The following is a 24,634-nucleotide window of genomic DNA, read 5'->3' on the forward strand; positions in this document are numbered from 1 at the left end:
AACACTAGCCACTGTTCAGCTCTGTATCTTACCATCTCAAGGGTGCTAATGCAAGGAACACCCCATCAATATGTACTGGAAGAGGCCATTTGCTTTGTAGTAACTATAATTTTTGTACAAGTAGCTGCACTTCAGCTGAATTCAGCTACCCGCCATCCCTCTATTTTTCAGAGTTTCAAGTTATTTTAGCTTTTGAATTTAGAGGGAAGATTGAACTGCCTCTTTTTTACCCTCTCGTAAGTAAGTTTACATTAACTGCACATTCCTGTTTTGAGTGCTATTAGTGAATCTACAGTGACACCATCTCAAAGAAATGTTTTTACTGTAGAATATTTTCCTTTGCTTCATCAAAATTTCTGTATTCACAATATTTTAATTTTAAAAGCATCCATTTTTTAAGATGTTTCTACACTTTTATTTAGCTACGCTTGCTGAAGCAGGTAAGCTTACTGATCTGTACAGCATCACCACCTTCATGATTGTCTAATAAACTGGAAGATACATAAGATGGATAGGCCTCTGTGAATAACAAAAAATGTCAAAAGCTCATTATCAAACTGCTTAACTCTCTGATTTTTACAGATTCAGACAAAATAAGGACAAATACTTCGGTATCTGTAGCAAATGCCAAAATAGAATCAATGCAGTATTGTTCACCTTGTTGAAATTGCAAAATCCAGGAAATGCAAACATTAAGTTTCCAACAGCAACATTAACTTGGACTCTTTGCATATCCTGTGTTTTCCTGGTATACATTAAGGCATAAAGTAATGTATTAAGCTGTGAGTTGAACAAGAAAAACAGAAAATTCTTCATGTAGGTAGCACTGCCAAGTTAAGTACTGTTACCATTTGTGTTTATTGACCTTTTATCATTTTAAATGATTTTCTTCATAAAGATTGAATATGATGTTTTTGGCCAAATGAAGTGAAATCTGAGAGTTTGTCTTCACTGAAGTGTGAACTTGACTTACAGTTTACCCCTTGCCTTGAATCTGACTCTTCTTCATCCATCACTATCTCAGATGTGAATGAACTGGCTTTTAAACTTGACAATAAGACTTGAATCTCAGCGCCTAGCACTCCAGTTGCAGTGGGACTATAATTTAGGCTACATAGGTTGGTAAGACAGTTGGCAATCTTATGATTTTGTCTACTCTATTTCGGCCATTTAAGTTCCTACACAGCTGAAGTGTGCAGAGTGTCTGTACTCATGGAGTGTGTCAAGCTTCAAGTGTTGCAGTAAAGCTCTAACTGTGTCTCTTTGTATTATGATGTGTAACTTTGGAAATGGCATGATTGTTTCCAAACTTGTGGGGGAATATTCCAGATGTTACTGAGCATTGATAAATATTTAAGTCAGAACATTGGAAAGTCCTGCTCTGAGTTTAGTTAGAGCCTGGAGATGGTACGGAGCTGCAGGCAGAAGCGTCTCCCCATCTGCTACCACTTGCACATTGTCATAAATTTGAGGTTTGGAGGGTAATAAACTAAGTGCTTGCTAATGAAGAATAGGTTTGGAACGTGTATCTAGGACTGGAATGCAACAGTGTGAAAAATAGAGTGGTAAGGGCTGAGGCAGTGGTGGGATGAGCGGAAATGGTGACAGGAGAAAGCAAAAACTGTAGGGGAAGTGAAAACTGTGTCATGTCAGGACGCAGGGATATTTGTGAAGAAAGGGGTAAAAGGAAGCTTTGTTAGTGGAAGACCATGAATTCATGACAAGAATAGTGAGTACACAGCAGTGCCACCCAAGGAGACAGTAAGATGGGTAGAGGCCTGGAGCAAGGAACTGCAAAGTAGAATTGGGACAGCAAGGGGGGACCTGCCATTCTGGAAAGAAGAAAACGGGGAAAATGAAGGCAATGAAAACTAAGCTGTAAAGAAGGGTGACAAATCACACACTGGACTAGGTGGCGTGGTGCTCCCAGAGCTTGCCGAGGAGGAAGAGGCGGAGGGAGTGGAGCAGGGGAGGGCAGGAGGCGAGCCTCATGTAGGTATTGTGGAGTCAATTGGAGCCGAGAGTGAAGGATGAAGGGCGGTCACAGGGAAGAGAAGGCTGCAAGGAGGGCCTGCTCTGCTTGATGCACTAACAGTCCAGAGGCCCTGGGAGGTGTCATTGCTTAGCCATTGAGCTTCAACTTTGTTTTCTTTTACAAGCTCAAGCATCCCATGGTAGTTCGGCTCACAAAGCTTGTAGAGTTCTGGAAATTAAATGCACATACTCCCTCTGACTAGCAATACTTTGCTTTTACTGTGCACCTGTACACGTGAGGAAGTTTTTTGTTACTTATGCTCAAGATGCAACTAGTAAATTATCAGTTAATAAATCAAAACATTTTCCAAAATTGAGCTAAAAGCATATACTTTTCAGATTGCTCATATTCAATTTTAAAACTTAATATTAAAAAAGCCTGAAATTGATTACATTGGAAATTATTGTAGTGATTTTTATGGGGATAAAAATATGTTGAGAAAGTGGATTCTGCTTTTGCTCTCAGAGAAAAAAATACATATTGTTTACTTTTTCATTCCTGTTCTCTCTCTCCAAATCTTCTGTTCCATCAAAAAAAAAAAATCACATATCGACAGAAATGGATTATGGAAAGTTGTGCTGAACAAAGGATGAATGTTTGGAAGATGAGGTAATCTAGAAAAGATGAAGTGGACACAGCCTGTCTCCTGTAAAAACAAACAAAATATGGAAGCACTGTAAAATACCCCCTCAACACATTTGGCTCTAGAGGTGTAAGCGTTTTTGTGTTTAGAAAAATAACATGCTAATATTTTGGGGGATGTTTTTGACTTTGAAGTAATAGTATTTGTATATTTATATGTTTCTGAGGATGATTTTTTGGACATGGCTGTTTAACAAACCTCAAAATAAGTGCACAATTTTTTTGAGCCACAGGACTGTGAAGTTCAATATATTGCTGACACAAATACTTTGCTAAACTTGACACAAAAACTTTGCGAATACTTCGTAAATAAATAAATGAAATATTTATTATTTTATTAAGCATGGCCTTAACACTGTTTTTGTTTCTATCAATTGGAGATTTTCCATGAGCTTTTGTAGATCTGGGATCAAACTGCATTATAATAATCACAGAATATATCCTGAGTTGGCAGGGACCCACAAGGATCACCGAGTCCAACTCCTGGCTCCACGCAGGACCACCCAAAAATACAGAATCATATATATAATACTAAAATATGGATTAAATTCCTAAAACAGGAATTGTAGAGCCCTTTGGTACAAGGCAGATATAATTGTTAGGGAGGGCTGAGGTGATCAGATAACTCATTGCTGGAGGTTTTGCTGAGCTTTCTCTTCTATAGCAATAGTTATAGTTGTCATCATTTCAGCATTTGGGGGAGCCAGTAGGGTTTGTCATTTACTTCAGCTTGCTTAAATTTTTCAAAATGGCTGTCAAGAAACCATGCCAGAACAAAACTTTTTGTGCAGGTAATTAATGGAGAGACTGTGGTACCCGCTGACAGGTATTTTCCAGGAAAAGGAATGGTTTGCAGCTAGGGGAAAAGTGTTAAGAGTGTACCCAAACCAGTAACTCAAACCAAAAGAGCAGCCTTTGATCTGAGACATAGTTTAGGTCACATTTTAGTGAATAGCTTTATTAAACTAGTTTATTAAACTAATATTATTCTGTCAGTTGGTACATTTTATTTGCAGAAAATTGGATCTGTCTAAGGATATCTGACATCAACTACACTGATGCTGTTTTAAATTAAACTGTTAGCTTTAGTGTATGTATTTAAAGGAATGTTTTCAAGCATTTGAAGGAATGTGCTCAGTTCCAACATTGACGTTTAAAATCTGAGGCTGAACAGAGCTCAATGTGGGTTTTTTTTGTGTTAAAGATGGGAGGTGCAGATTGCAAATGGTTTTGCCACTGTTGCAATTTTACTAGTGCTGCTTTTTGAGTGTATTTCATATGTAACTTGACTATGTTTTAAGACAGCAACAATCTAGAACTTCTGTGCAATACATAAAATAATACTTGACATCTTAGGAGCTAGTTAGAGTGCCTTCAAATGTTACTTTGACTGCAGATCTCTGAAATCGGTGGTAAAGTTTCAATCAAGATTATGAGATTAAGTTTTTGAAACATATATATATATATATGAATATAGGTAATAAATCCTTTTTTGTAGGTAATAACATGTTATTATTTATTTATTTTATGAGCACTGGTTATTTATTAAGCACAGAAGTGAATCTGGATTACATACATTCAGGAGATCCATAAACATCAGCCATGGAGACAGTGAACAAATCTTCCCCCAAAGATAACATATTTGACTGATCAGAAGCCATACTTTTTGATAAAAATTTCTGTAAATGCCCTAGAAAAAGCAAGTGCGTGTGTCAGTTCACTTCTAAGTTGAGGCATTTATATAATGTAAAATTCCATTTGCCACATAGGTCAGTAAATGAGTCAAAATGAAGACAACATTATATTTTACAATGAAATGCCCTCTTCAGAGTAGTGTCAAGGCACGCTGGCTAAACACCTCTGAAAGAAAATTTCCAGTATTTCTTCTGTGATACAGCTAATTTGGTTTCTCCTCTTCCTTCTCTGAAATCAGGGATTTTTAGTTTAATTTATATATGCTGGAAGCAATAGGAACCACTAGGCTGAATCAAGTTTCCCAAGTGTGTTTAGTTTGCACGGAAGAATGTGGTAGCAAATAAGCGAGAATTAGATAAGTGTTTATCAAACTCATTTAGTCAACCTTGTATTACATGGAGGGTTAAACAGTTCATTCTTATGCTTTTGCCTTTTGGCATACTGTTAGCAGTATGTAGACAGGGTCCCTTCCATGAAGATTTTTATCATTTTAATTCAGATGCATGATAGGATTCAGAGTCATTTGAACTTCCTGCAGAAACATTGCTCAGTGGCCCAATTACTATTTTTTTTTTTACACTGATCTATATTTTATTTGTATTTTTATTCTATATTAGAGTGACTCGTTATTAAAAGAATGTAGTTTCACAGATGTATTTAGAGAGGGCTCAGATAAAGGTGGTGTCTAGATAAACAGGTCTTATGTTATGGTTCCAGTCTTGGCAAAGAGATAACATGGGGGAAAATCAGTCTGGAGGAAGAAAATGGGGACATCAATTTCAGTGTTGCTATTGGAGTGTATAGGTAAGTGAGACTTCTGAAACTCAGGTTTAGCTTTTCAGGAGGAGGAACATATTTGTTGCTCAGGTTCTGAAGGAAGCAAATCTTATGCTCTACTTTCTCATCACCCTCTCCTTCCTGTCTTCTGAGCCCTTTGAACAAATTCAGTCAAACAGCAGAAGAGTTCACAGTGTATGAATATCTGGCAAGTTTTCATGAGTGGGTGATGAGATAGTGGTTGGAGTTTTCTTCTGCTAATGACCCATTGAGTGAAAGATCTAGTGTGAGCTCATCCTTTGCAATGTTATTCTCTTCCTCTTAAAGCCCTAGACACCAAAATCAGGAATAAGCCTTGTTTCATTCTGGTGTTCATTGTAATGAAACCTGACCACATTCAGAAGTAGCCACCAAGCACTAATTGGGATTAAATTCTTGGTTTTTGTTCTCAGACTGTGGTTGTATCTAAAATCCTTATGGTGTAAGCTGAATATTTGCATGAGTTAAACAAAATGGAAATCACTGATTAAGATACCCTAAAATATCATGCAAAAGTCTTAAATTCTTCTGATGGTTGAAGATTGATACAATGGCAGGACCAGGAGGATGTCAGTCAAGGCAGCTATTGTCCTTTGCAATTTGGGACACATTTGAAATTACATAGCACCCATATGCTATGCAGTATTTCCAGTTGATTTTTGTGTGTGTGTGGGGGGGTTCCCATTGGCAGTGCATATACTGTGTAGAAGGGCAGCTGACCAGTTTTGGAGGGCAGTCGAAAGCCACAAACGGATTCCAGTAGTCTGTCGGAGACCCTGTGATGGAGTGGGTGGAAGCTTCCTCAGTAAGGGTTAAGGATTCAATAGATCTCATTACATCTTCCAGAAGAGTGGACCACCATTTTCTGTTCACATTTTGTCTACCAAAGCAGATTTACTTCCCCCAGTCTAGAAAACCTCCTTTGGCAATTTCCTGTGCTGACTAGGTTTTGGAGACTTGTATACATGTCTCTAGTCATTCAATTACTGGAGGCCCCACAATGAATACAAGACCGAATGGCTGTCAAATTTCCTGTCTCCACATGAAATCTCTATCTGGTAGTTCAAATACCATTTGCAGGCATGCTGTTTTAGTTCTGGAAATCCAGGTTATAGTCTTCATAACTGTAGCATCCTTTAGAAGAACATGTTAAGTGTGTTTCTTGTATTGAACAACCTGTTTTTTTATGTTTTTTCCTTGATTCATAACATTATTAGGCTCATACTTTTTATACTTCTAACTGTTTTAAATCAACTGAAATCATCAGCCTGCCTTTTAAATGTGAAGGAAAATTGTTTATATTCATTAAAGTGCCAAAAATATTAACTTATAAAATAACCTTTCAGAAAGAAATATTATGAAGTTCATTGAGGTTTGGACAGGGAGCTGAATGTAGAACCAAGTCCTGATGCATGCCGTCTCCAGATGCATGATGCTTGCTATAAAGATAAATTTGAATTGCTTTTTGGAGTAGAAAAAGCTAAGTTGATGAACATTAAGTGTACGTGTGACTAATGGAGTCACTCTCATTCAAAAACAACAGATGATGCTAGAAAGAAGCCACTAAAGCTAGGGTTATGCACAAGGCATAGCGCACCTTAGCGCTCATACTGTGTCTCCCACCCTTGGGTTTGACCTTCCCACTGCTGTCCGTAGTTATGACATGGGTGGTGGGGAGTAGGATTTATCCCCTTCCCCTCTGTCCATGGGTAAGGGGCCCCTTAGTTGTGTGACAGGCAGAAGAACGGTTCCCTTGGAGAGCTGTGATTGTAGGATTTTGCCTTCTGAAAGGTGTTCCCAGGAGGCTTCTGCTGCCCTCCTGGCTATTTATAGCCGGGGCATTTGGCACCACCATACGTTGTGTTACCGTAATGAACTTGGCGGGTGAAGTGTGTCTGGCTTGGTTAATGTGCTTGTATAGTGTACAAGAGTTATGTAAAGGCAAGGAAACACATTTTTACAGCCATCCAGGTTTTTTTCGCATGTCTGTAGTTCGACCGGAAAGCCCTAGAGATAGGAACGCCCTTCGCCGTTGAGGTAAATACACACACAGTGGAAACCATTAAACCATTTCCTAGCGTTTTCAGAAGCCCCTTTCCCTCTCGAGCCTGAAATCCCTCAGAAACCCGGCCCTAGGAGCCTCGACCCCGAGCTGTGTGTGACAAAGGCCGGGCCGGGCCCGCAGGCGGCGGCGGGCCGCTAGGTGTCAGGAGCGCCGCGGCGGCCGGGGAGGCGGCCCGGGGCCTGGTGGAAAGTCAGCCGCGTATCGCCGGGCTTCGCATATTTCACTGTTTCCACATGGTGGATGCCAGAAGAATCTGATACAGTGTGATATATAGAAGCAAGGTACAACTGGAATAATGAAATTTCAAAAATAAGCCCTTTTTAAAGGCTGGTTGTAACGGTCCTGTTGGGTATTGTAAATGCCTCAGGTGCACTTGATACTGCTGTTACGTTCCTGGCTTTTGGTTCTAATTTTTATGGAAAGATGGATTGAACTTCAATTTAAGAATATTCGGTAATCCCTCTCAGGACATACTGTAACAGCTGGTATTTCTGTGTTGCAGCAAATCGATTCCATACAGCAGTCAGCAATGCCTATGGCTGGGCTCCGACAAAAACTTCCAAAGCATTTTAAATAAAGCGAGCCAAAGAAAATAACATCATCACTGCAAAAATGTAGCTTAATTTGCAAGTTAGAAAAAAAAAATCCCTCTTCCATTCCAGCAAAATATTAAGCATTTTACTGGTAAGGATTTCATCAGGTCATTTATTTTTCATTAATATATATTTAGGATCTGGGGGGAATAACTTTATGCCATATATAAGTTTCTTAAATAATAAGGAACTTGATTTTTTTTAAATATCAAATGATTTACCGTGAAATAAAGAAAAATAAAGAGCACGATTGAGTTCTGAATACATGACATGTATGTAGATCATCAAGACTTTCCACATTTCACAATGATTTTTTTGAGGAATCTGAGTTTCTAATTAATCCTTATTAATGAGAATGCTGTGCATGTTTGGGTGGATTTTTTAAGTAGACAGAGCTGCATATAAATTAAAGATGGCCCATTAGCAGGAAATCATTTTGTTTTAACCGGTTTCTAACACACATGAAAACCTAAAGTGCTTCCACCCGTCCTACGGCTGTAGTTGTGTGCTCACTCTGGGGACTGTAAGTGAGCTTGCAACAGGAGTCCTCCTTTACGGTACTTGTATGTGGTACAATAAAAAGAAAACAAACAGAATTAGTGTAAAGTGAGTATGTTTGCTCTTAATTTATACAGTGTGTCCTTGGCTATGATGTCTAGATTTTTTTTTCCCCTTTTAAACGGCACCCTGGCTAGCTTTGCATATAGATGTTTTACACTTTGTCATCATAAGTTTATCTTTCACTTTGAAGTGCTCCCTTATCTCTGTTTTAAATTTAGTTTAAGCTAATAGACTTTGTATTGATTTAATGAATATTGATTTTGGGGGGAAATGGATGCTTTTTGGGTGAAAGCTTTTTTCTTTAACAAAACCATTTATAACTACAAAAACAAACAAACAAAAAAACCCCAACCCACAACCAAAACCATCCCTAAAACAATTATGATAGATATGTTTTGAGTTTTATTCATTCTGTTTAATAGTAGAAGAAGTTATCTATCGCTGTAACTTCTGTTGTGCTTATCTTCTTTAAAAAATATCCAGAATCACTGGGGTTTGAAAGCTGACATGCAAAATCTTTCTCCGGGTAAAATGTTTAGGGGGAAAGGAAAAAAAAAATTCAAAATGTTGCCAGACTATTTAAACTATAGGCTTACACATAGGGACAAGTTAACAACTAGTTTATATCTAATAATTGATTTAAAAAGGAACAAACAAAATCTTATGGATGGCCCTTAATATGTTGCAATAGTTTTTAGCAATGTGTGGATTTATTCTTTTTTTTTTGTTGTTGGAGAAAGAAACTTTTGAACAGCATACAGTGTTTACAGCACCTGTATATTACTCTTCCATGAGACTGTTGCCAAGTACAAATGTGTCCAAAATATGCACTTTTGGAGCCAAGATGACTTCAAAAGTCATTCTGATTAATATGAATGTGTTTAAACAAAACAAACAAACAAAAACAACAAAAACCAAATCAGCAACAGCAGCAGCAAAATGCTCTCTTTTTTGTTTAATTTCTTATGCTAAGGCAGAACCATGCTGGTTTCTTTCTTCAAGGACACTTTGTTTTCTGAAATCTGGAGAAACTACTTTATTTTCTGTAAGCTTCTACTTCACCCTCTCCATTCCTTCTCCCTGCAAACACATCAGCCCCTGCCCTGCTATTAGTAAACATTTCCAGTCTTGTGAAAAGAGTTTGAGTTTCTTTCAGTTTTATATTTTAACATACCCGAATTTAAATGTGTTCACTTACATTTGAAATTGGTTCATACTTTTGTTACATTTTCTCTGAATTTTCCTCAAGAGCTGGTTAAAACAAAAGACCCAAATTTAATGTTTGTAGGCCTATGCAATAATTAAAAACTGTATCTAAAAAAAAAAAAAAAAGTGACTTCATGGTAATGAATTACAGGAAAAAAATCTTTATATAGTTTGCGTGAGAATGATGAGAATGGCTCCATAAATCCAGTTGCCGTTTACCCTGGATAAGTGTTAGCTACAGTCCTGATTTTTATAATTTCAGTTAAAATTTAGTTTATATTTCCAGATTACAAATAAAAATCACATGTCGGATTTTAAATGTACTGAAATGGATTGAAAAGAGTTTGAGTAGAAGCATGGAATAAATTAACATGTAAGCAATTTTTTTTTCTGTGAAAAGTAGTAACAAAATTAGAGTGACTTAAATTATTCACTGTTTTTATTTAAAGAACACTATATTTCCCAAATACCTGACATGCTAGAGTTAGAGTATAATTTACATGAGAGAAATGTGTGAAGTTATTTTTACAGCGGGATGGGATTATAGACTAGACTGAAGAAAACAAAACGTGTTTCACCTGGGGAAAAAACCTTAACAGTTCTATATAAATGCAAAGAGCTTTGTTGTTTTTGAGAGACTTAAATCAAAAGCTTATTTTGTGATAATGATTGGGTTTGGTTAGCAGCAGTAATTTACAGTTTAACAAAGTTCTTAATTGTAAAATTCTGTTTCCGTTCTTTCTAGGAGAAGCGGGGAGATTGCATAAATCTTTGTAGACAACTTGGCTGCAAGCAGTTAAACCGAAATTAACTTCTGCCTCCTGGCCGCAGAGCACTAGTCTGACGTTCCTGCGTGATACTCTGCAGACTAAATCATGCCAGCGTTATCAACTGGATCTGGAAGTGACACAGGTACGCAAGCCAAGGAGTACTGCATGTTTCCTCCAGAGCTTATTTGTTAAGTCTACAGTCTCTGTTTCAAGAAATCATCAAATAAGATAATTAATTGTGGTCTTAACAGATGCGTAAGTTAGCACTTTAAACATAACCTTTTCTTCCTGAAGTTAATGTAAGTATATGGAACGCCGCAGGTTTAATAAAAATAATAAATTACTTTTTAAAAGTCCCACCATCCTCTTCTCCCTATCCCCAGCCCCCAAACAGATACTAAATATGGATCTGAAGAATTTGGATTCACCTCAGAGTGGTTCCTACAATGTTAACTTTAAAAAGGAGGAGAAAAAAAGATGATGATATCATACATGCCTTAATATTTGCAGCAGTCTAGACTATCCCCTCTGTGAGTTAGTTATCAGCGGAGTTATTTCTGAACACAGACTACTTAGTTTTGACACTTCTTTAACAAATTAGGAGAAGAAAAATACTGTCTCAAGTTCTCTTCCTTCCTTTGCCTTCCAAATCAGAGTCCAGTTCCTATCACTGAGTGCAGGCAGTTGGAGTGCAGATATGTAGCTTTCTGTAGTTTTAACCTTCTTTGTAGCAATAGTAAGCTACATTCAAAGGTTAAATCTAATCTTGCTGTTGTGTGCAATCTCTGGCAATATTTTTGTCTCTATTTTAGGGACAAGTGAAGTTAGTATTTTTTCTCAAGGGTGTTTGGTAAATAGGTCATCCCACTGAGATTACAATTGAAAGATCATTGCTTTCCACCTCTCTGCTTGTTATTCTAGATCATATAGTTTTATGCACAAGAAGTTATAGCAAGATTTTGAAAAGGAAGAGGGAGATTTCAAGTCAGGAAACCAAAAATAATGTAAGGAACTTCATTGAATTATTACTTTAAATAGACTGCAGAGTGCAGTGATCTTTTTTTTTTTCCCCTCACACCTCATGTACATGTGAAAAGATGAATTGTAAGAATTTGTTGTTGTTGTTTCTTTTACTTTTTCTCCCTTAATGATGGAGGGGCGTGTGTGTTTCTGTGTTTGAGGTTAGCCTACCATCTTCCCAAATCCTACCTCTATCTACCTCACTTTTCTTCTCCATGGAAATACATGCTTCACTTCTGTCACAGTTGAAGCTATTGAGTATACTCAAGCTGAATTTTGGAAGATGTTGTAGTCTAATTTAGGCTGATTTTCCACTGTGGAACTTTCCTTCCTTTATCACATAATCTTTTGTGTCCTTCCAAAAACTGCCTTATTTTTTTTTTTTAATATTACATGGCCAAATGCTTTCTGAAGTCTCAAGAAAATTTTAAGATGAATAGTAGGAGGATGTGTGATGACTAGTGCCTGATGCTAATAATATTGGTAGTTTTATTATTTAAAGAATGTTAGTATGTCCAGAAAGAATAGCAATGGACATATTTTCCTAATAACAAAAATTGTTTGAACAAATGAAAAAAAAACACTGATGTTTAAATTGTGTGTCTTAGTGTCTCAAAACCCAGTCCTATTTGATGTCCTATTTACTGTCCTATTTGATGCGTGTCATACTCCAAGTACATCTTAATTAATTATGTGGGATAAAGCTCAACTGTCCTTGTCCTATGAAATCTATAGTAGTAAAGTACGGTATGCATCATTAAGATCTTGCTGCTTAAATAATACTGTTTGTCAAATCCAGTTTGTTTTCCACTGCAAGGTATAAAATTGTTTTTTTAAATAAACATTTGCATTTGGAAGGAAAAGAGAATTCTTTCTTTCCACTTTCTTACTGCTTCTCTTGAAGGGCATGATAGGTATTAATGTGTTTTTTTTGTGTGTGTTTTGTTTTGTTTTTTTAATGACTACATCAAACTGTGCTCTCTGTCCTGGTTATAGGACAGATGTTTTCTAATCTGCAGCATAATCCACCTCAGAGCCCTGTTTTTCTGGTATAACTCTCACACTTAGACTAAAAAAAAAAAAAAAAACAACAAAAAAGATACACTAAAAAATGGATTTTCTTATTTTTGCTGCTCCCTGTTCAAAGGTGGGTAGATCCCCTTTCCTCTTGCTCTTTCATCCTCACTGCATAAACTGGTGGTGTGTGTGTGTGTTCATAGAATCATTAAGGTTGGAAAAGACCTCCAAGATCATCTGGCCCAACCATCCCCCTACTACCAACATCACCAACTAAAGCATGTCCCTAAGCACCACAGCCAACCTCTCCTTGAACACTGCTAGGAACGGTGACTCCACCACCTCTCAGGGCAACCCATTCCAGTGCCTGACTGCTCTTTCTGAGAAGAAATGTCTCCTAATTTCCAACCTAAACCTCCCCTGGCGCACCTTGAGGCCAATCCCTCTAGTCCTATCACTGGTTATCTGCGAGAAGAGGCCGACCGCCAGCCCCCCACACCTTCCTTTCAGGTAGCTGCAGAGAGCAATAAGGTCTCCCCCGAGTCTTCTCTTCCCCAGACTAAACAACCCCAGCTCCCTCAGCCGCTCCTCACAGGACTTGTGTCCCAGGCCCTTCAGCAGCTTCGTAGCCCTTCTCTGGACACGCTCCAGGGCCTCGATGTCCTTCTTGTAGCGAGGGGCCCAAAACTGAACACAGCACTCGAGGTGAGGCCTCACCAGAGCAGAGTACAGGGGGACGACCACCTCCCCGGTCCTGCTGACTGCACTAATCCTGACACAGGCCAGGATGCCTCTGGCCTTCTTGGCCACCTGGGCACACTGCCGGCTCACGTTCAGGCGAGCATCGACCAACACCCCCAGATCCCTTTCCTCTGCACAGCTTTCCAGCCACTCTGCCCCAAGCCTGTAGCGCTGCATGGGGTTGTTGTGACCAGAGTGCAGGACCCAGCACTTAGCCATGTTGAACCTCATCCCATTGGCCTCTGCCCATTGACCCATCCTGTCCAGGTCCCTCTTCAGGGCCTCCCTACCCCTCCGGCAGATCGACACTTCCCCACAGCTTGGTGTCATCTGCAAACTTAGTGAGGGTGCACTCAATTCCCTCATCCAAGTCATCAATAAGGATATTAAAGAGGATGGGCCCTAACACTGACCCCTGGGGAACAAGTGTTGTTGCCTGCAATGTGCTGGAACTGCTCTGATCCAGGAGAGGAGTCGGTGTGGAGTGCTGTGGAGTTAGTTAGTTGATGGGGACCTAACAAAAACGTGCAGTTAGTGTGGGGAAGGTAACTTCCTTTAGTCTGTTTGCTGAGACTCTGTCTTATTAACACATTCAAACAAAACCCCAATGTAGCTTATTTCTGTATCTGTTCCACCCTGGTGAAGTAGAAGTAAACCTGGATTTGAAAACAAGTGATTGTTCACCGGGAACTAATTGATAGAAATGCGTCATCTGTGAATGTCAGAAAATTCTTATAAAATGTTAAAATGGAAAACATTCTTATCAATTACAGGTTTGTGTTTGCACCCACATTTCTACATACACACGTGCACACATTAAATAGTTTTACTTGTTGACAACAGGCAGGTGATCTTCTTAAGGCTTATTGTCCCATCAGCATTGGGTCAAAATTATCTGAAAGCAACCATCTTGACTGAAGGGCTGAGCTCCTGCGTGAGGCTTCATCTGAAGCTTGGTGTATTTCCATGTTCCACATGTTTGAACTCAGCGTGCAAACCCATCACGTAGAGTTCAAAGACTGAGAATGAAGATTTGCACTTTTGCAGGTGAAGCAAGTCTGTGAGATCTAGCGTTCACTTATCTGTTTAAGAAGATTTGTTCACTCTCCTGGCTTCACAGTAGTTGATGGCAGCTTCCTTGCTGACTTTGGTGGAGCCTAGATGACATCATTGTGCTTTGTGAGGTGGTGTTTTAGTGTGAAAAACATAGTAAAGTTGTTACAGATTTCTTTCTTCACAGCCCTTTAGTGAGCTTGCTCAGCTGATGGGTTTCAAAATGCTTTTTCTGTTTGTCCTTAAAAACTAGCGCAAGAATGTGCAAAGCAGACGCTGTGTTAGTGATTCATGTGTTGTCAGCAGGAATATCACATGGAGTGGCCAAGTTTGGTCCCCAGTAAAACTGTGTGAGATTGCTTAAATATAATGAAAGTCAGAAACAGTTCTTGAATTTGAATATTTTAAGTTATAGACGGTAAAAATGTGCAAGGCTTACATTAGCTCCTTCTTGAGGACATATTAGCCGCTGATGCTGTGCCAGATAGTGTTATTTTTCCCCCAGTATTATAGGCATATAAAACTGAATACACACTAGTTTTTAAATGGGAAAAAATCACGTTTGTTGCTAACCGAATTGTAAGTTCCCATGGCTTTAATAGACTCCTGGTTTTGGTGTTTTCTCTTTTGTAATTACACAAAATAAAGCTATGAAGCTTGTTTGAAACGTTGGGTATTTCTCTGTGATTCTCCAATAATTATCTACACTGCTGAAGCTGCATGCCGTTGATGTGGATGTAGTGAATAACGGTACAAATTCTTTGCTAGACCGTTATGGTGATTCGATAGCTCCACAGTCCGTCGGGTGTGTGCCAGTGACGAGGGAGAGCAATGCAAAGTTCAAAGATGATTTTTGCAGTCACCTGGACGTTGAAAGACACTATCCTTGCTTTTACTGTTTTGGTATGGATGTGTTCGCTATATTTACTACTAACACACTTTAATGAGCTTGCCAGCTTTAGCATAATCTTAACTAAGTGGTTGATAACAAAACGGATAAAGAGGTGGAGAGAAGAAAGAAAAGTACCGACAAGCAGAGAAAGCTGAGGAGTTGACTGAGCCGAGAGCGGGACATGAGAAATGTTTGTCGGGGCTGAAGGGCAAATGAAGCTGAGGTGGCTGCAGATTTTAGCCTTTTCTACCAGTTGCTAGCAGGAGGAGGGAGCTACAAACCAGGGAGTTCTATTTTTACAGACTGCTTAAAAAATGCAATAAAATGGTGGCCCAAGATCTGGGGTTTTGTTGTTACGAGATGAAGAGAAAGGGAACTGAGGAGAAGGATGAAGGAAAGACCTGGGAGTAGCTGTTCCGCCGGAGGCTGCCAGCAAAACGCTTGCGGGGCGGCAGAGACCAGGTCCAAGCTGCCTCTGCTTCGGCGCCGACGTGTGACGGGCCCAGCGGCCGGGTGAAAGCCCAGCACGCACGGAGCAGAGCCTCGACGTGCCCGCTGCGCACCGCAGAGCCCGGCTTGCACGGCAGTGTGCCGCTGCGTGCATAGCGCCCGAGCCCTTGGCTGCACTGCGATCGCACGGCTGCTTGAATTGCTCCCCGCCTTGAAACGCACAGATGCGGCTAGATTTCATGACAGCCAGGACGTTAGCTGAGGCAAAACTTGCACCGAGTTACTAAATAGAGCCAATATTTTACCGTGCTTTCTTGAATTCTCCCCATCTCCAGCTGCCAGAGGCATTAAATGGCTTGTAGGCTAGCATTAACGTGAAAGACGTGGGAAAGTATGAGGTGTATGGCTAGCTTTAATTGCTATCAGATTTAATTTTTAAAAATATAACTTTCTGGTATTGGGGAAAAAAGAGTATTTTGGTATCAACACATTTACGGTGAGTGTTGGAGAATTTGTTCAAAGGAGAATGAAATTTCTCTAAACTCTTCTGTTTTGGTGTAATGCTTTATGTTATGCTAGACTGATTCACCCGTGTGGAATCAGAAAATGCGTGCAGTTATATTTACTGGTGGTAAACTCCTTGAAACTGTTACAGTTCTTGGACGCAAATTTAACTTCAAATGGTCTGGCAGCAGGAATGTAACTTTTTTTTTCTCTCTCTTTTTTTTTTTTTTGGTGAGCAATGTGTAGTTTTGCGGTAAATTTGAAAGTATGTCAGTCTTTATCGTTTCTAACCAAAGTCTTAAATGTATAGCTACTTTCGTTGGAGGAGAAGCTGTAATTACAGCGAGGGTTGACAATTCCCACTTCTGCCAAACGTCCTTTGACAAGAGCAGACTGCGATGCTGTAACGCACAAGTGTAACTCTGCCAGAATCCAGCTCGGCTAGCGGAGCAGATTGTGTGCATTTACTGTCAGATGAAAGGTTCTGTGGCTTCTCAGCCCAACGTGGGGTCAAGTATTGCCTGTTTTAATAAAAGCTAAAGCTGTTAATCTGAAGGAAATTTAGTACTGCTTTGAGGTAGTGAGAAGCTTCCCTGCTAGCAGTTGATAGTTGCTTGTTGTGGAACATGGGTTCAAGTTCGATTTTGCTTTTACGGTAACACATTGGTTAAAAACAAACAAAAAAACAGACAAAAGAGCAAAAGCACACCTCAGTGCAGTGTATATTTTAGGGGATGAAATACGAAATTTTGCCACTCCTAGTTTCCTTTTTTGGACTTCTCTTTGAGACTGCAGAGATGTACTTGACTCTTCTTTATATACCTATATAATTGTGTAGACTTGTAGATCAATATTTGTGTGCCTGTGTGTGCTTATATGACTGAGGGGATGGTATAACTTCTCTTGAGCATTAAACTTTAAACTCAGTCATACAGTGAGACACAATAGTGCAAGGATAGACTTACATTAAAGCATGTTTTTGGACATCAGTGCTGTCATCTCTATCACATAGATTGTAGGATGTTGTCGTCCATTCTTAAGACACAGAATGGAAGGCCGAGCTACATGGTAGTCAAATGGTCCTTCCAGTATTTTTAGGCACAACTGAGTTAAAAATAGTCTCAGCTTCTGTTGTCAGAAGTCTTCATCCAGTCTCTTAATGAGATATTGCAGCCTCCTGTTGCAGATGTAAAACGCCACATTTAGGATTCCTTGCCACACCTCCCTGCACCAGGTCTGTTAACCTTGCAAGCTGTGACTGAAGAGTTAAACATGCCGAGCATGCCCAGTGATTCTTTTTCTGACATCCTAGTGCTGGAATGAGTTCTTTCCTGACTGCCTGCCAGATACTTGCTATTGCCTCCTCTAGTGTTGATGAAGATCTAGATATAAATACTTCAGACTCCCCAGGCTGACGTCTGTACAAAGGACCAGTCAGTTAGTCAAGGTTATTCAAGGTGTCGTAGTACGCAGGCTTCTTTGGAGGAGCCAAGGGTTTTTGCAAACATGCACGTCAGATCTTTGTACGAGCTCGCCACAAGCTGCTCATTAATTTGGTTTGATAGGTCACTTTAACACAGCTTTATGTTTGTATTATTCCTGCAAATAATAGAGCTTCTTAATGCTCGTGAAAGTATTTTTATGAATTTTCAAAGTATCTTTGTTGATGGAGTGCCTTGTAAGGATATTTTGAGGGGTTTCAGTTTTGAACCAGGTTTGATGAGCTGTACAAGCAAGAACTCGGTCTCGCACTGTACAAATGCGAGTAGGGATCAACTGCTTAACTCGAATCAGAGCGCGCCGGTATGCGGTATGCTAAATCTGAAATACACATGTTGAGACAAATCCTAAAAGACCAATAACTGTTTCAAACAACTGCGGATTCTGTAGCTTCTGTAGCCAAGTTCCAAAACTAAAGACTTTTCCATTTTGAAGGAAATAATATTTTTAAAAGTGATGGGTTTAAACGATTGCTTACTTTCAGCGTTTTCTGTCATAATGTTGCTTTAAGGTGGGTTAACAAATTGCTCTAGCTTGGAGGAATAAAAATTGGGTACAATTGTTAAGTCAGAATACTGTACTGCCCTTACTGAACGTGTAATCTTGTTCTCTGAGGGTATGTGTTACAAAATTCTTGCTTTCATTAGGATAAAAAAATAGAACATTGACATTTTAATTAGTGCCACCTGTAACGATTTTAGCAGTTTGCTTCTTTGTGAATTAGTAAAGAAAACAAAATAGATAGTTTTTTGGGGTGCTGATGACCTGCATGTTATAGTTATCTGGTTACTCAGTATTTCCTATCTTCTGGAAATTAGATTAAATGTTTTTATAGAACACTAAATTGCAAAATTTAAAAAAAATGTACATGATAGAATCATATTGAACAATTTTTCTTAAAGAACCACTGATAAAGTCTTCTTGCAGTGTCAGGAAGCCTATACACTCAGGGGAATTAGGAACATACAAAAGAACTATTTGTAGCACATCAGACTGAGCACCCAGTGGTCATCGTACAGCTGGAGTCTGATAGGGCAGTGGAGTATGTCTGTCCTAATCCATATCTGCACAGAATGTTTTTATGTGAACGTGTGCTTGAAGACTGATCTCAAACCCGAGAGTGAAACAACTTTCAATATTCGGTGGTAGTGACTTTGATTTTACTCTGCAGCAGCAGTGATGTCAGAACAAGGGTTTCTGTTGCAGGGCTGTTTGCTTTGTGTAAGGAGAGTGTTGTCTGATCCTTTATTGAACTGTAAAGTACAGTTCAAATGTGAAAAAATATCAGCTTCTTATAAAAGGCAGCAAATGGTGCTGATTATTTTACCTTTGACAAAGTGGAAAATTTAAAGGTTGGTGTGTCCCGTTTTATTAATACAATAAAATTTTACAGTGTTGTTCTGGGCTTAGATATATGTTCTTTAGTGTTTATTACCCCTCAGTTACAGTAAAAATTTTTGATTTGAAGTCTGGCATCGTTGTCCAGAATGCTAATTTGGGAAATTAATTAACATACGAAAGCAAACACACATCCATTTGTCTCTGTTTTTTTCCCTATGCTAACCAAAACAAAGTTGGTGTTTTCTTGTAATATGCAGAGAGTGATGGAACGCAGAGACCATATTTTTTATCATTTAGCGCTAGTTTATAGCTTCCACAGACTTGTCCTAATAATGAAGCTATGAAGGATATGACAAGAATGGTGATATTAAATTTCTCTAGACTAACAGTAAATTTTTCCATTCTGATGTCAAGAATGTAGAGCATCTGGAATCCGCAGTGTGAGTGGTTCAGTCCGGGAACACTTTCATCAATTGCTTAGCCATTTATTCTCCTCCTAGGAACAAGCAGTCTGCTATAGAATATAACACTCTGAAGGAAGCAATTTTCTAGAACTGGAAAAATTCTTTATGTCCTGTTGTTTCTGATTTAAAAGCTTTCCATTTCTTCTCAGTCTTAAATCTTATTGCATGCGCAAAGTTAGGTTAAACGTTTTTAAATTGGGATTGTCATTATTATACACTCTGTTCCTCGGATCTAATAAAACTAAATTGTATTAATTAAGCTTAGGAAAAACTGAAGATACCCTGAAGACGGGAGCTGCTTAACTGTGTTAATAGAAAAAAAGTGTGAAATCTATCGATTACCTTTTTAAGCTGGGACAATGCTGTGTTTTCAAGCATACTTGGATTTTTCCCTTGAAATTGTTTCTTTAGTCCGGGCTGGCAGAACGCTACAAGCCTTATTTTGCAACCATTTTGGGTTACTCTGTGACTGCAACAAGTCTAAAATCTTCAGAGTGGTTTCTCTATCCATGAAAAGCTGTTGTAAATTTTAGTTTTAGGATTCGTATGTGTATTAGGTTATTGACATGAATATAGTTAGTAGGGATTATTTCTGTAAGCAAGGTTATCTAGTCATTGCTTTTAATTGCCTGTGGTTTTTTTTTCTTGGATGAAGTAAACTTCATGGAAAGTGTATCGTATGTCTGGTGTTAATTTATTATATTTCTTTATTCTTGATGGAGCTAGTTGGGTTTCATAGGCTGTCTAAGCACCTTCCAACATTCCCCAACCCCTTCCACTCTCACAAGGGTTTTATGTTATTACTGTGTGCAGTGCTTGCCCCTTTCAGTAGTGTTGCCATGCCACAGGTTTTACGTAGTTCACATCTTAGTTCATCTTAGGCACTGTATCTAATTTATATAACACGAATATAAATATCAGCATACTGGTATCTAAAACTGGGAGTTCCCTTATTTATCTGGAGTTGACTCTTTTTACTGCCACTGGCTTAGGTGTCCGTGTTTCATCTAGAAAGGGCCCTGTTTCCTCCTCTGATTCAATGATTTGGGAAAGTCCAGGGGTGATTACATTGTGATGTGAGATTTTTTTCCTCCAAGTTGTAGGACTGACTGGACTTGCTTCCTTTTTTATAGTTGCAAAATAGTCTTTCATCTCCATGCTTAAACTCATTGTTAATTTTTGTAATGTATGCTCAGGTCATTTGAGACCTCCGAATAAATGTTCTGCTTTTAAAAATAGAAGTAAATGAGTTTTTCTTGTGTAAGTCATGTTTACTTTACTGAATTTTGACACCTGAAGTATTTTGATACTAGAAAATCCCAGTGGACATGTGATTCCTTTTAAATATAAAACTTGCTTAAATTTAGCCAAACTAGACTAAAAAAAAATTACAAGGACCTGAGTAGAATAGCAACATTGTATAAAAAAGCTTTTATTTTTTTTTTATTTTTTTCAAGGCTCTTTACAGTGTTGCCAACATCAGGCATTCAGAAAACCCACGATTTTTTTCAGCTTTTTGTGATTTTTGTTTTTTAAAACAACTTCTAGAGCCTTTTAAAAACTTTGTGTGTGTGTGTGTGTTAGTTTAAATTGTAGGCATCTTTCCAAAAATGTGTGCAAAATACTTTTTTTACTAGGAGGTCCCTGCTTTTTGGATGACTTGGAGGTGTGAGAAGAAAGCATCGCGCTGAGACTGATAGCCCAGCTGAGGGCTGGCAGCCACGCGCTTAGGACAGCAGCGTTTAGGTCTCGGTTGTGGAGCTGTGTCTCATCCCATGGCTACTGCAAGGAAAATGCATTTTTAATTCCCATAGCGGCCCGTCTCAGTACACAGGATATGCCTGTGACAATGAAGTTCAGTGCAGCAGCATTTCAATATTTCTAATTTCTACTGAAAGGATTTAAAAACATAATAATAATAATAATCTGCTTTCAACAGCCTGACTGCAGTAAAACCAGTGAGGTACTTATACTGATTGCAGTGGCCTCTGGCTCTGGCCTCCAGAAGCACCTGAGATGCTATTTAGTAGCTTTAGGGATCGGTTTGAGGATGTGCTAAAGCAAAGTCTCCAGTATTAAATTTGGATTGCTTACCTTGCTGCATGGAAGCAACTCCACGTAGTGACAGCTGCAGGGCAGCAGAGACTTGATCTTCTACTGTTCAGGTGTCAGAAAGGTGGATGTGACAAGTCAGTGGTCATTTCAATGAGGCCGATATGTCTGTAGTCATCTGAAGGCATTACCAATTTATGGCAGTGTGGCAAATTTTCTGGTCCCTGTCCTTACCACAAAAGCACTTGCTTTTAAATCCCATTTGCTAGCAGTGCACCAGCCACACTTGTCACTATTTCTTTCCACTGCAGTACATCAGAACAATGCGTTTCGTCTGGCTGAGATACAAATAAAATGCCATGTTTTAGCTCTTAAGGAGTTGGTGCAAGGGGCAGAAGAACAAAACACAGTTTTTCTTTATGTATAAAAACCTTAATGCCCATCTGAGAAATTTTGATTCCATGGCACTGGGCACAGCAGAAGGAACAAGAAAAAAATACACTTACGTGAAGCTAAGCCTTCACATGTACCAGCACCTTTTGCTGCTGTCATGTTGTGTTTAAAAAGAGGGTAGAGCTGAGCTGGATGTTGGAATTTCACTATTTTAAATTTGGTCTTTACCATCTGCTCTCTCCAGCTAAAAACCTCAGGTCCTCTTCCTGCTGAAGTTTTGTTTGGCTATTTTATTTTATTTTATTTTAATTTTATTTCTGGCTACATAATGCTTGGTTTCAAGAGGAGTCTAAAGAGCAGGCGAGCGGTGTTCCCTGGCACGCTGCGTGGCTGGGGCTCTTCTGCTGCGGAGAAGAGCTGAATCCTGATTTTCTTCACCTTCAGGGTGAAAGCTACAAACATTGGACTGCAGAGGTAAAGCAGGGCAGCATTTGAAACATAACCATAGTATTGGAAAAAATGCACCTGCCTAATTTTCTCCATTGCTCCAGAAGAGCTGCATAAATGGGGTACATTTCCGTGGAAGCTAGCAGTAGGGCTGGTGAGACAAAGCCACCCACTTCCCCAGAAGGGGCATTCAGGGCTCTATGAGTAAATGAAGCCCACAGCAACTTTTGAGCTGGGTGTGGAAGCCGTAAGGTATGTAAGCACCTGCCAGATTACTCTGTCCTGGATTGCAGGCAGTTCTGTGCATAAAACCATGTCTCTTTACAAGCAGATACAGTCTCACTTTGTATCACTACTGTAAGAGTTAGTCCATCAGGAACCTTTTATTTTCACCAGGGAATTAATTATCAAAGGTTCAAGGGGCAATATTTACCAGCATAGAATATTTTGACAGTAGATGATATGTGAAATTTAAGCCCTTAATTTGTTGTGCATCTCTAATGTGGAGGGAACGGCTGAAGTTAGTATCTTCTTTCCTCTGAATGGCACATGTGAATTGTTCCTGAAGTTAGGCCACAGTGTAAGGTTACCTTGAATTTTTTATTCGATTTTTTAATAACCTTCAGGTTATTCAGAGGTGAATTCATTTGCATTAACAAAAGTGGCCATGTGCAGAAATGAAAGCTGAGTGTAAAGAAATTTTAATTATCTAAACGAATTTCTTAAGGACAAAGTAAATTGAAGTAAATTTTGCAGTTTTAATATTTGTTCTTCCTACGCACTTATTTCCTCACCTGAAGTTCTGTTGATGTCATTTTTCAGCTACTGTGATATCCAGAGAAACTCTGAATTTGTTTTTATTTTTTCTTTTTAAACAAAGTGCTGAAATTCTAATAATCCAGAAAGCAAGAGCCAAGAGACCCATTCAGACTTCTGTTCCTCGGGTGTTTGTTCAGTCATTGATGGAGTCTTGGTAGGCAAGACTTGGGTTTCTTTTTCTATCCATGCAAAATTGTAGTGGCTTGAGTTATATCCTCTTTTTACAGTATTTCTGAAGGATAAACAAGAGCAGATTTAAATAAAAGCAAGATTCTAAGAAAATGAATGTCAACCACCAAAACACTTGGACCACAAAAAGAATGTATCTGGAAGGAACGTTTTTTTTTCCAGAATATTTTACTGAAAGGCAGTAAAAAGACAAAAATGTTAAATAATCAGATCCCAAAGGTGCTGTATGTAATTTTGAAAGGGGATATGTGGTGCCTGGAAAGGCTGTGAAATTATGTTTACTGGTAAATATTTGAGATCGAGTTTTAGGGAGATAATAGGCATAATAATGATAGGCAACCTATAACTCACAGTAACGTTCTTTGCTAGTAGAATATCTTGTAAATCCGTCCTTGTGACGAACAGCAGCACTTACTCAGACTAAAAATAATAGCAGGACCATGTATCTTGGATCCCGGGAGACTATTGGTGTTTTTGTAGACAGCAGACAGGAGAAAAAGGCATTTTGTCCTTTTTACCCCAAGTAATCCCACTGGAAAATTAAACATGTGCTATGAATTGATATCAGCTCATGCCAGGTTACCTCCCTAAAGAGGGCTGCTGCAAACACTGTTGCTACATTTCTTGGACAGCAGCTTGATGGCCTGTGTGCATGATGGATATTTTCTGCTGCATGCTACTGTGGAACACTGCGCTACTGTCTGCCCCTCGGAGCCCGCTGGTGAGGTGTGCCACAAATAACTGGGAGCAGCAATTGCTTTAACCCTGCGCAGAGCCTTGGATACCTGCAAATTAAAACTGTTACTGAAACATCGCTCTGTGGGGATGCCTCTGGGAAAGCTGTGTTGGGTTTGTTTTTTAAGGTGTAGTGCTGCAAAACAGAGCGGTTCCTTTTGTCTTGCTATAGGTTCCTACTGAACACGGGATAAAAAAAATATTAAGCAATATATTAGCAAGAAATATTTAGAGAAACCACGAACCCTTTTTTAATGGACCACCCTATCCAGTTTCTGTTCTTTTAAGGAAGTTTTTCCTATTCATGACTCATTTCACTCTTTGGCTAACATCAAGGGAAATGGAATAACGATTAAGCAAAGGAATGTATGTTTTTTTCTCGTTTTGTCTTTTTTTTTAAAAAAAAAAAACTTTACGAATTTTCTGTGTAACCTTGTGTAAATACATACGGATATAGAAGCTTGACAACTGTGACAAGGTAAAAAGTACACTGCTAATGCTTGCTTCTTAGTAATTTTTAAAAAATGTTCCTTTTGGTTCTACAAGTTAATGTTATGTTGGGTACTCCAGTCTCCGTATTCAGTTAAAATGACATGCTCCAGGCAGCCAATTACACAGAACTGTTAAGTGAAAT

General features: G+C 38.9%; 1 protein-coding gene across 4 annotated transcripts in view; it reads left to right on the forward strand.

The window, feature by feature from the left end:
* Positions 1–24,634, forward strand: part of MPP7 (membrane palmitoylated protein 7) — a 151,668-nt gene that overhangs the window by 31,089 nt on the left and 95,945 nt on the right. For all 4 annotated transcript variants that reach the window (XM_040548046.1, XM_040548048.1, XM_040548049.1 and 1 more), the window contains one exon: positions 10,359–10,525. In XM_040548046.1, coding sequence (XP_040403980.1) covers positions 10,489–10,525 — 37 coding nt within the window. In that variant the 5' untranslated portion in view covers positions 10,359–10,488. The remainder of the gene's footprint in view (positions 1–10,358; positions 10,526–24,634) is intronic.

Source organism: Cygnus olor, chromosome 2 (genome assembly GCF_009769625.2).
Source record: "Cygnus olor isolate bCygOlo1 chromosome 2, bCygOlo1.pri.v2, whole genome shotgun sequence".
Taxonomy (NCBI): Eukaryota; Metazoa; Chordata; class Aves; order Anseriformes; family Anatidae; genus Cygnus; species Cygnus olor.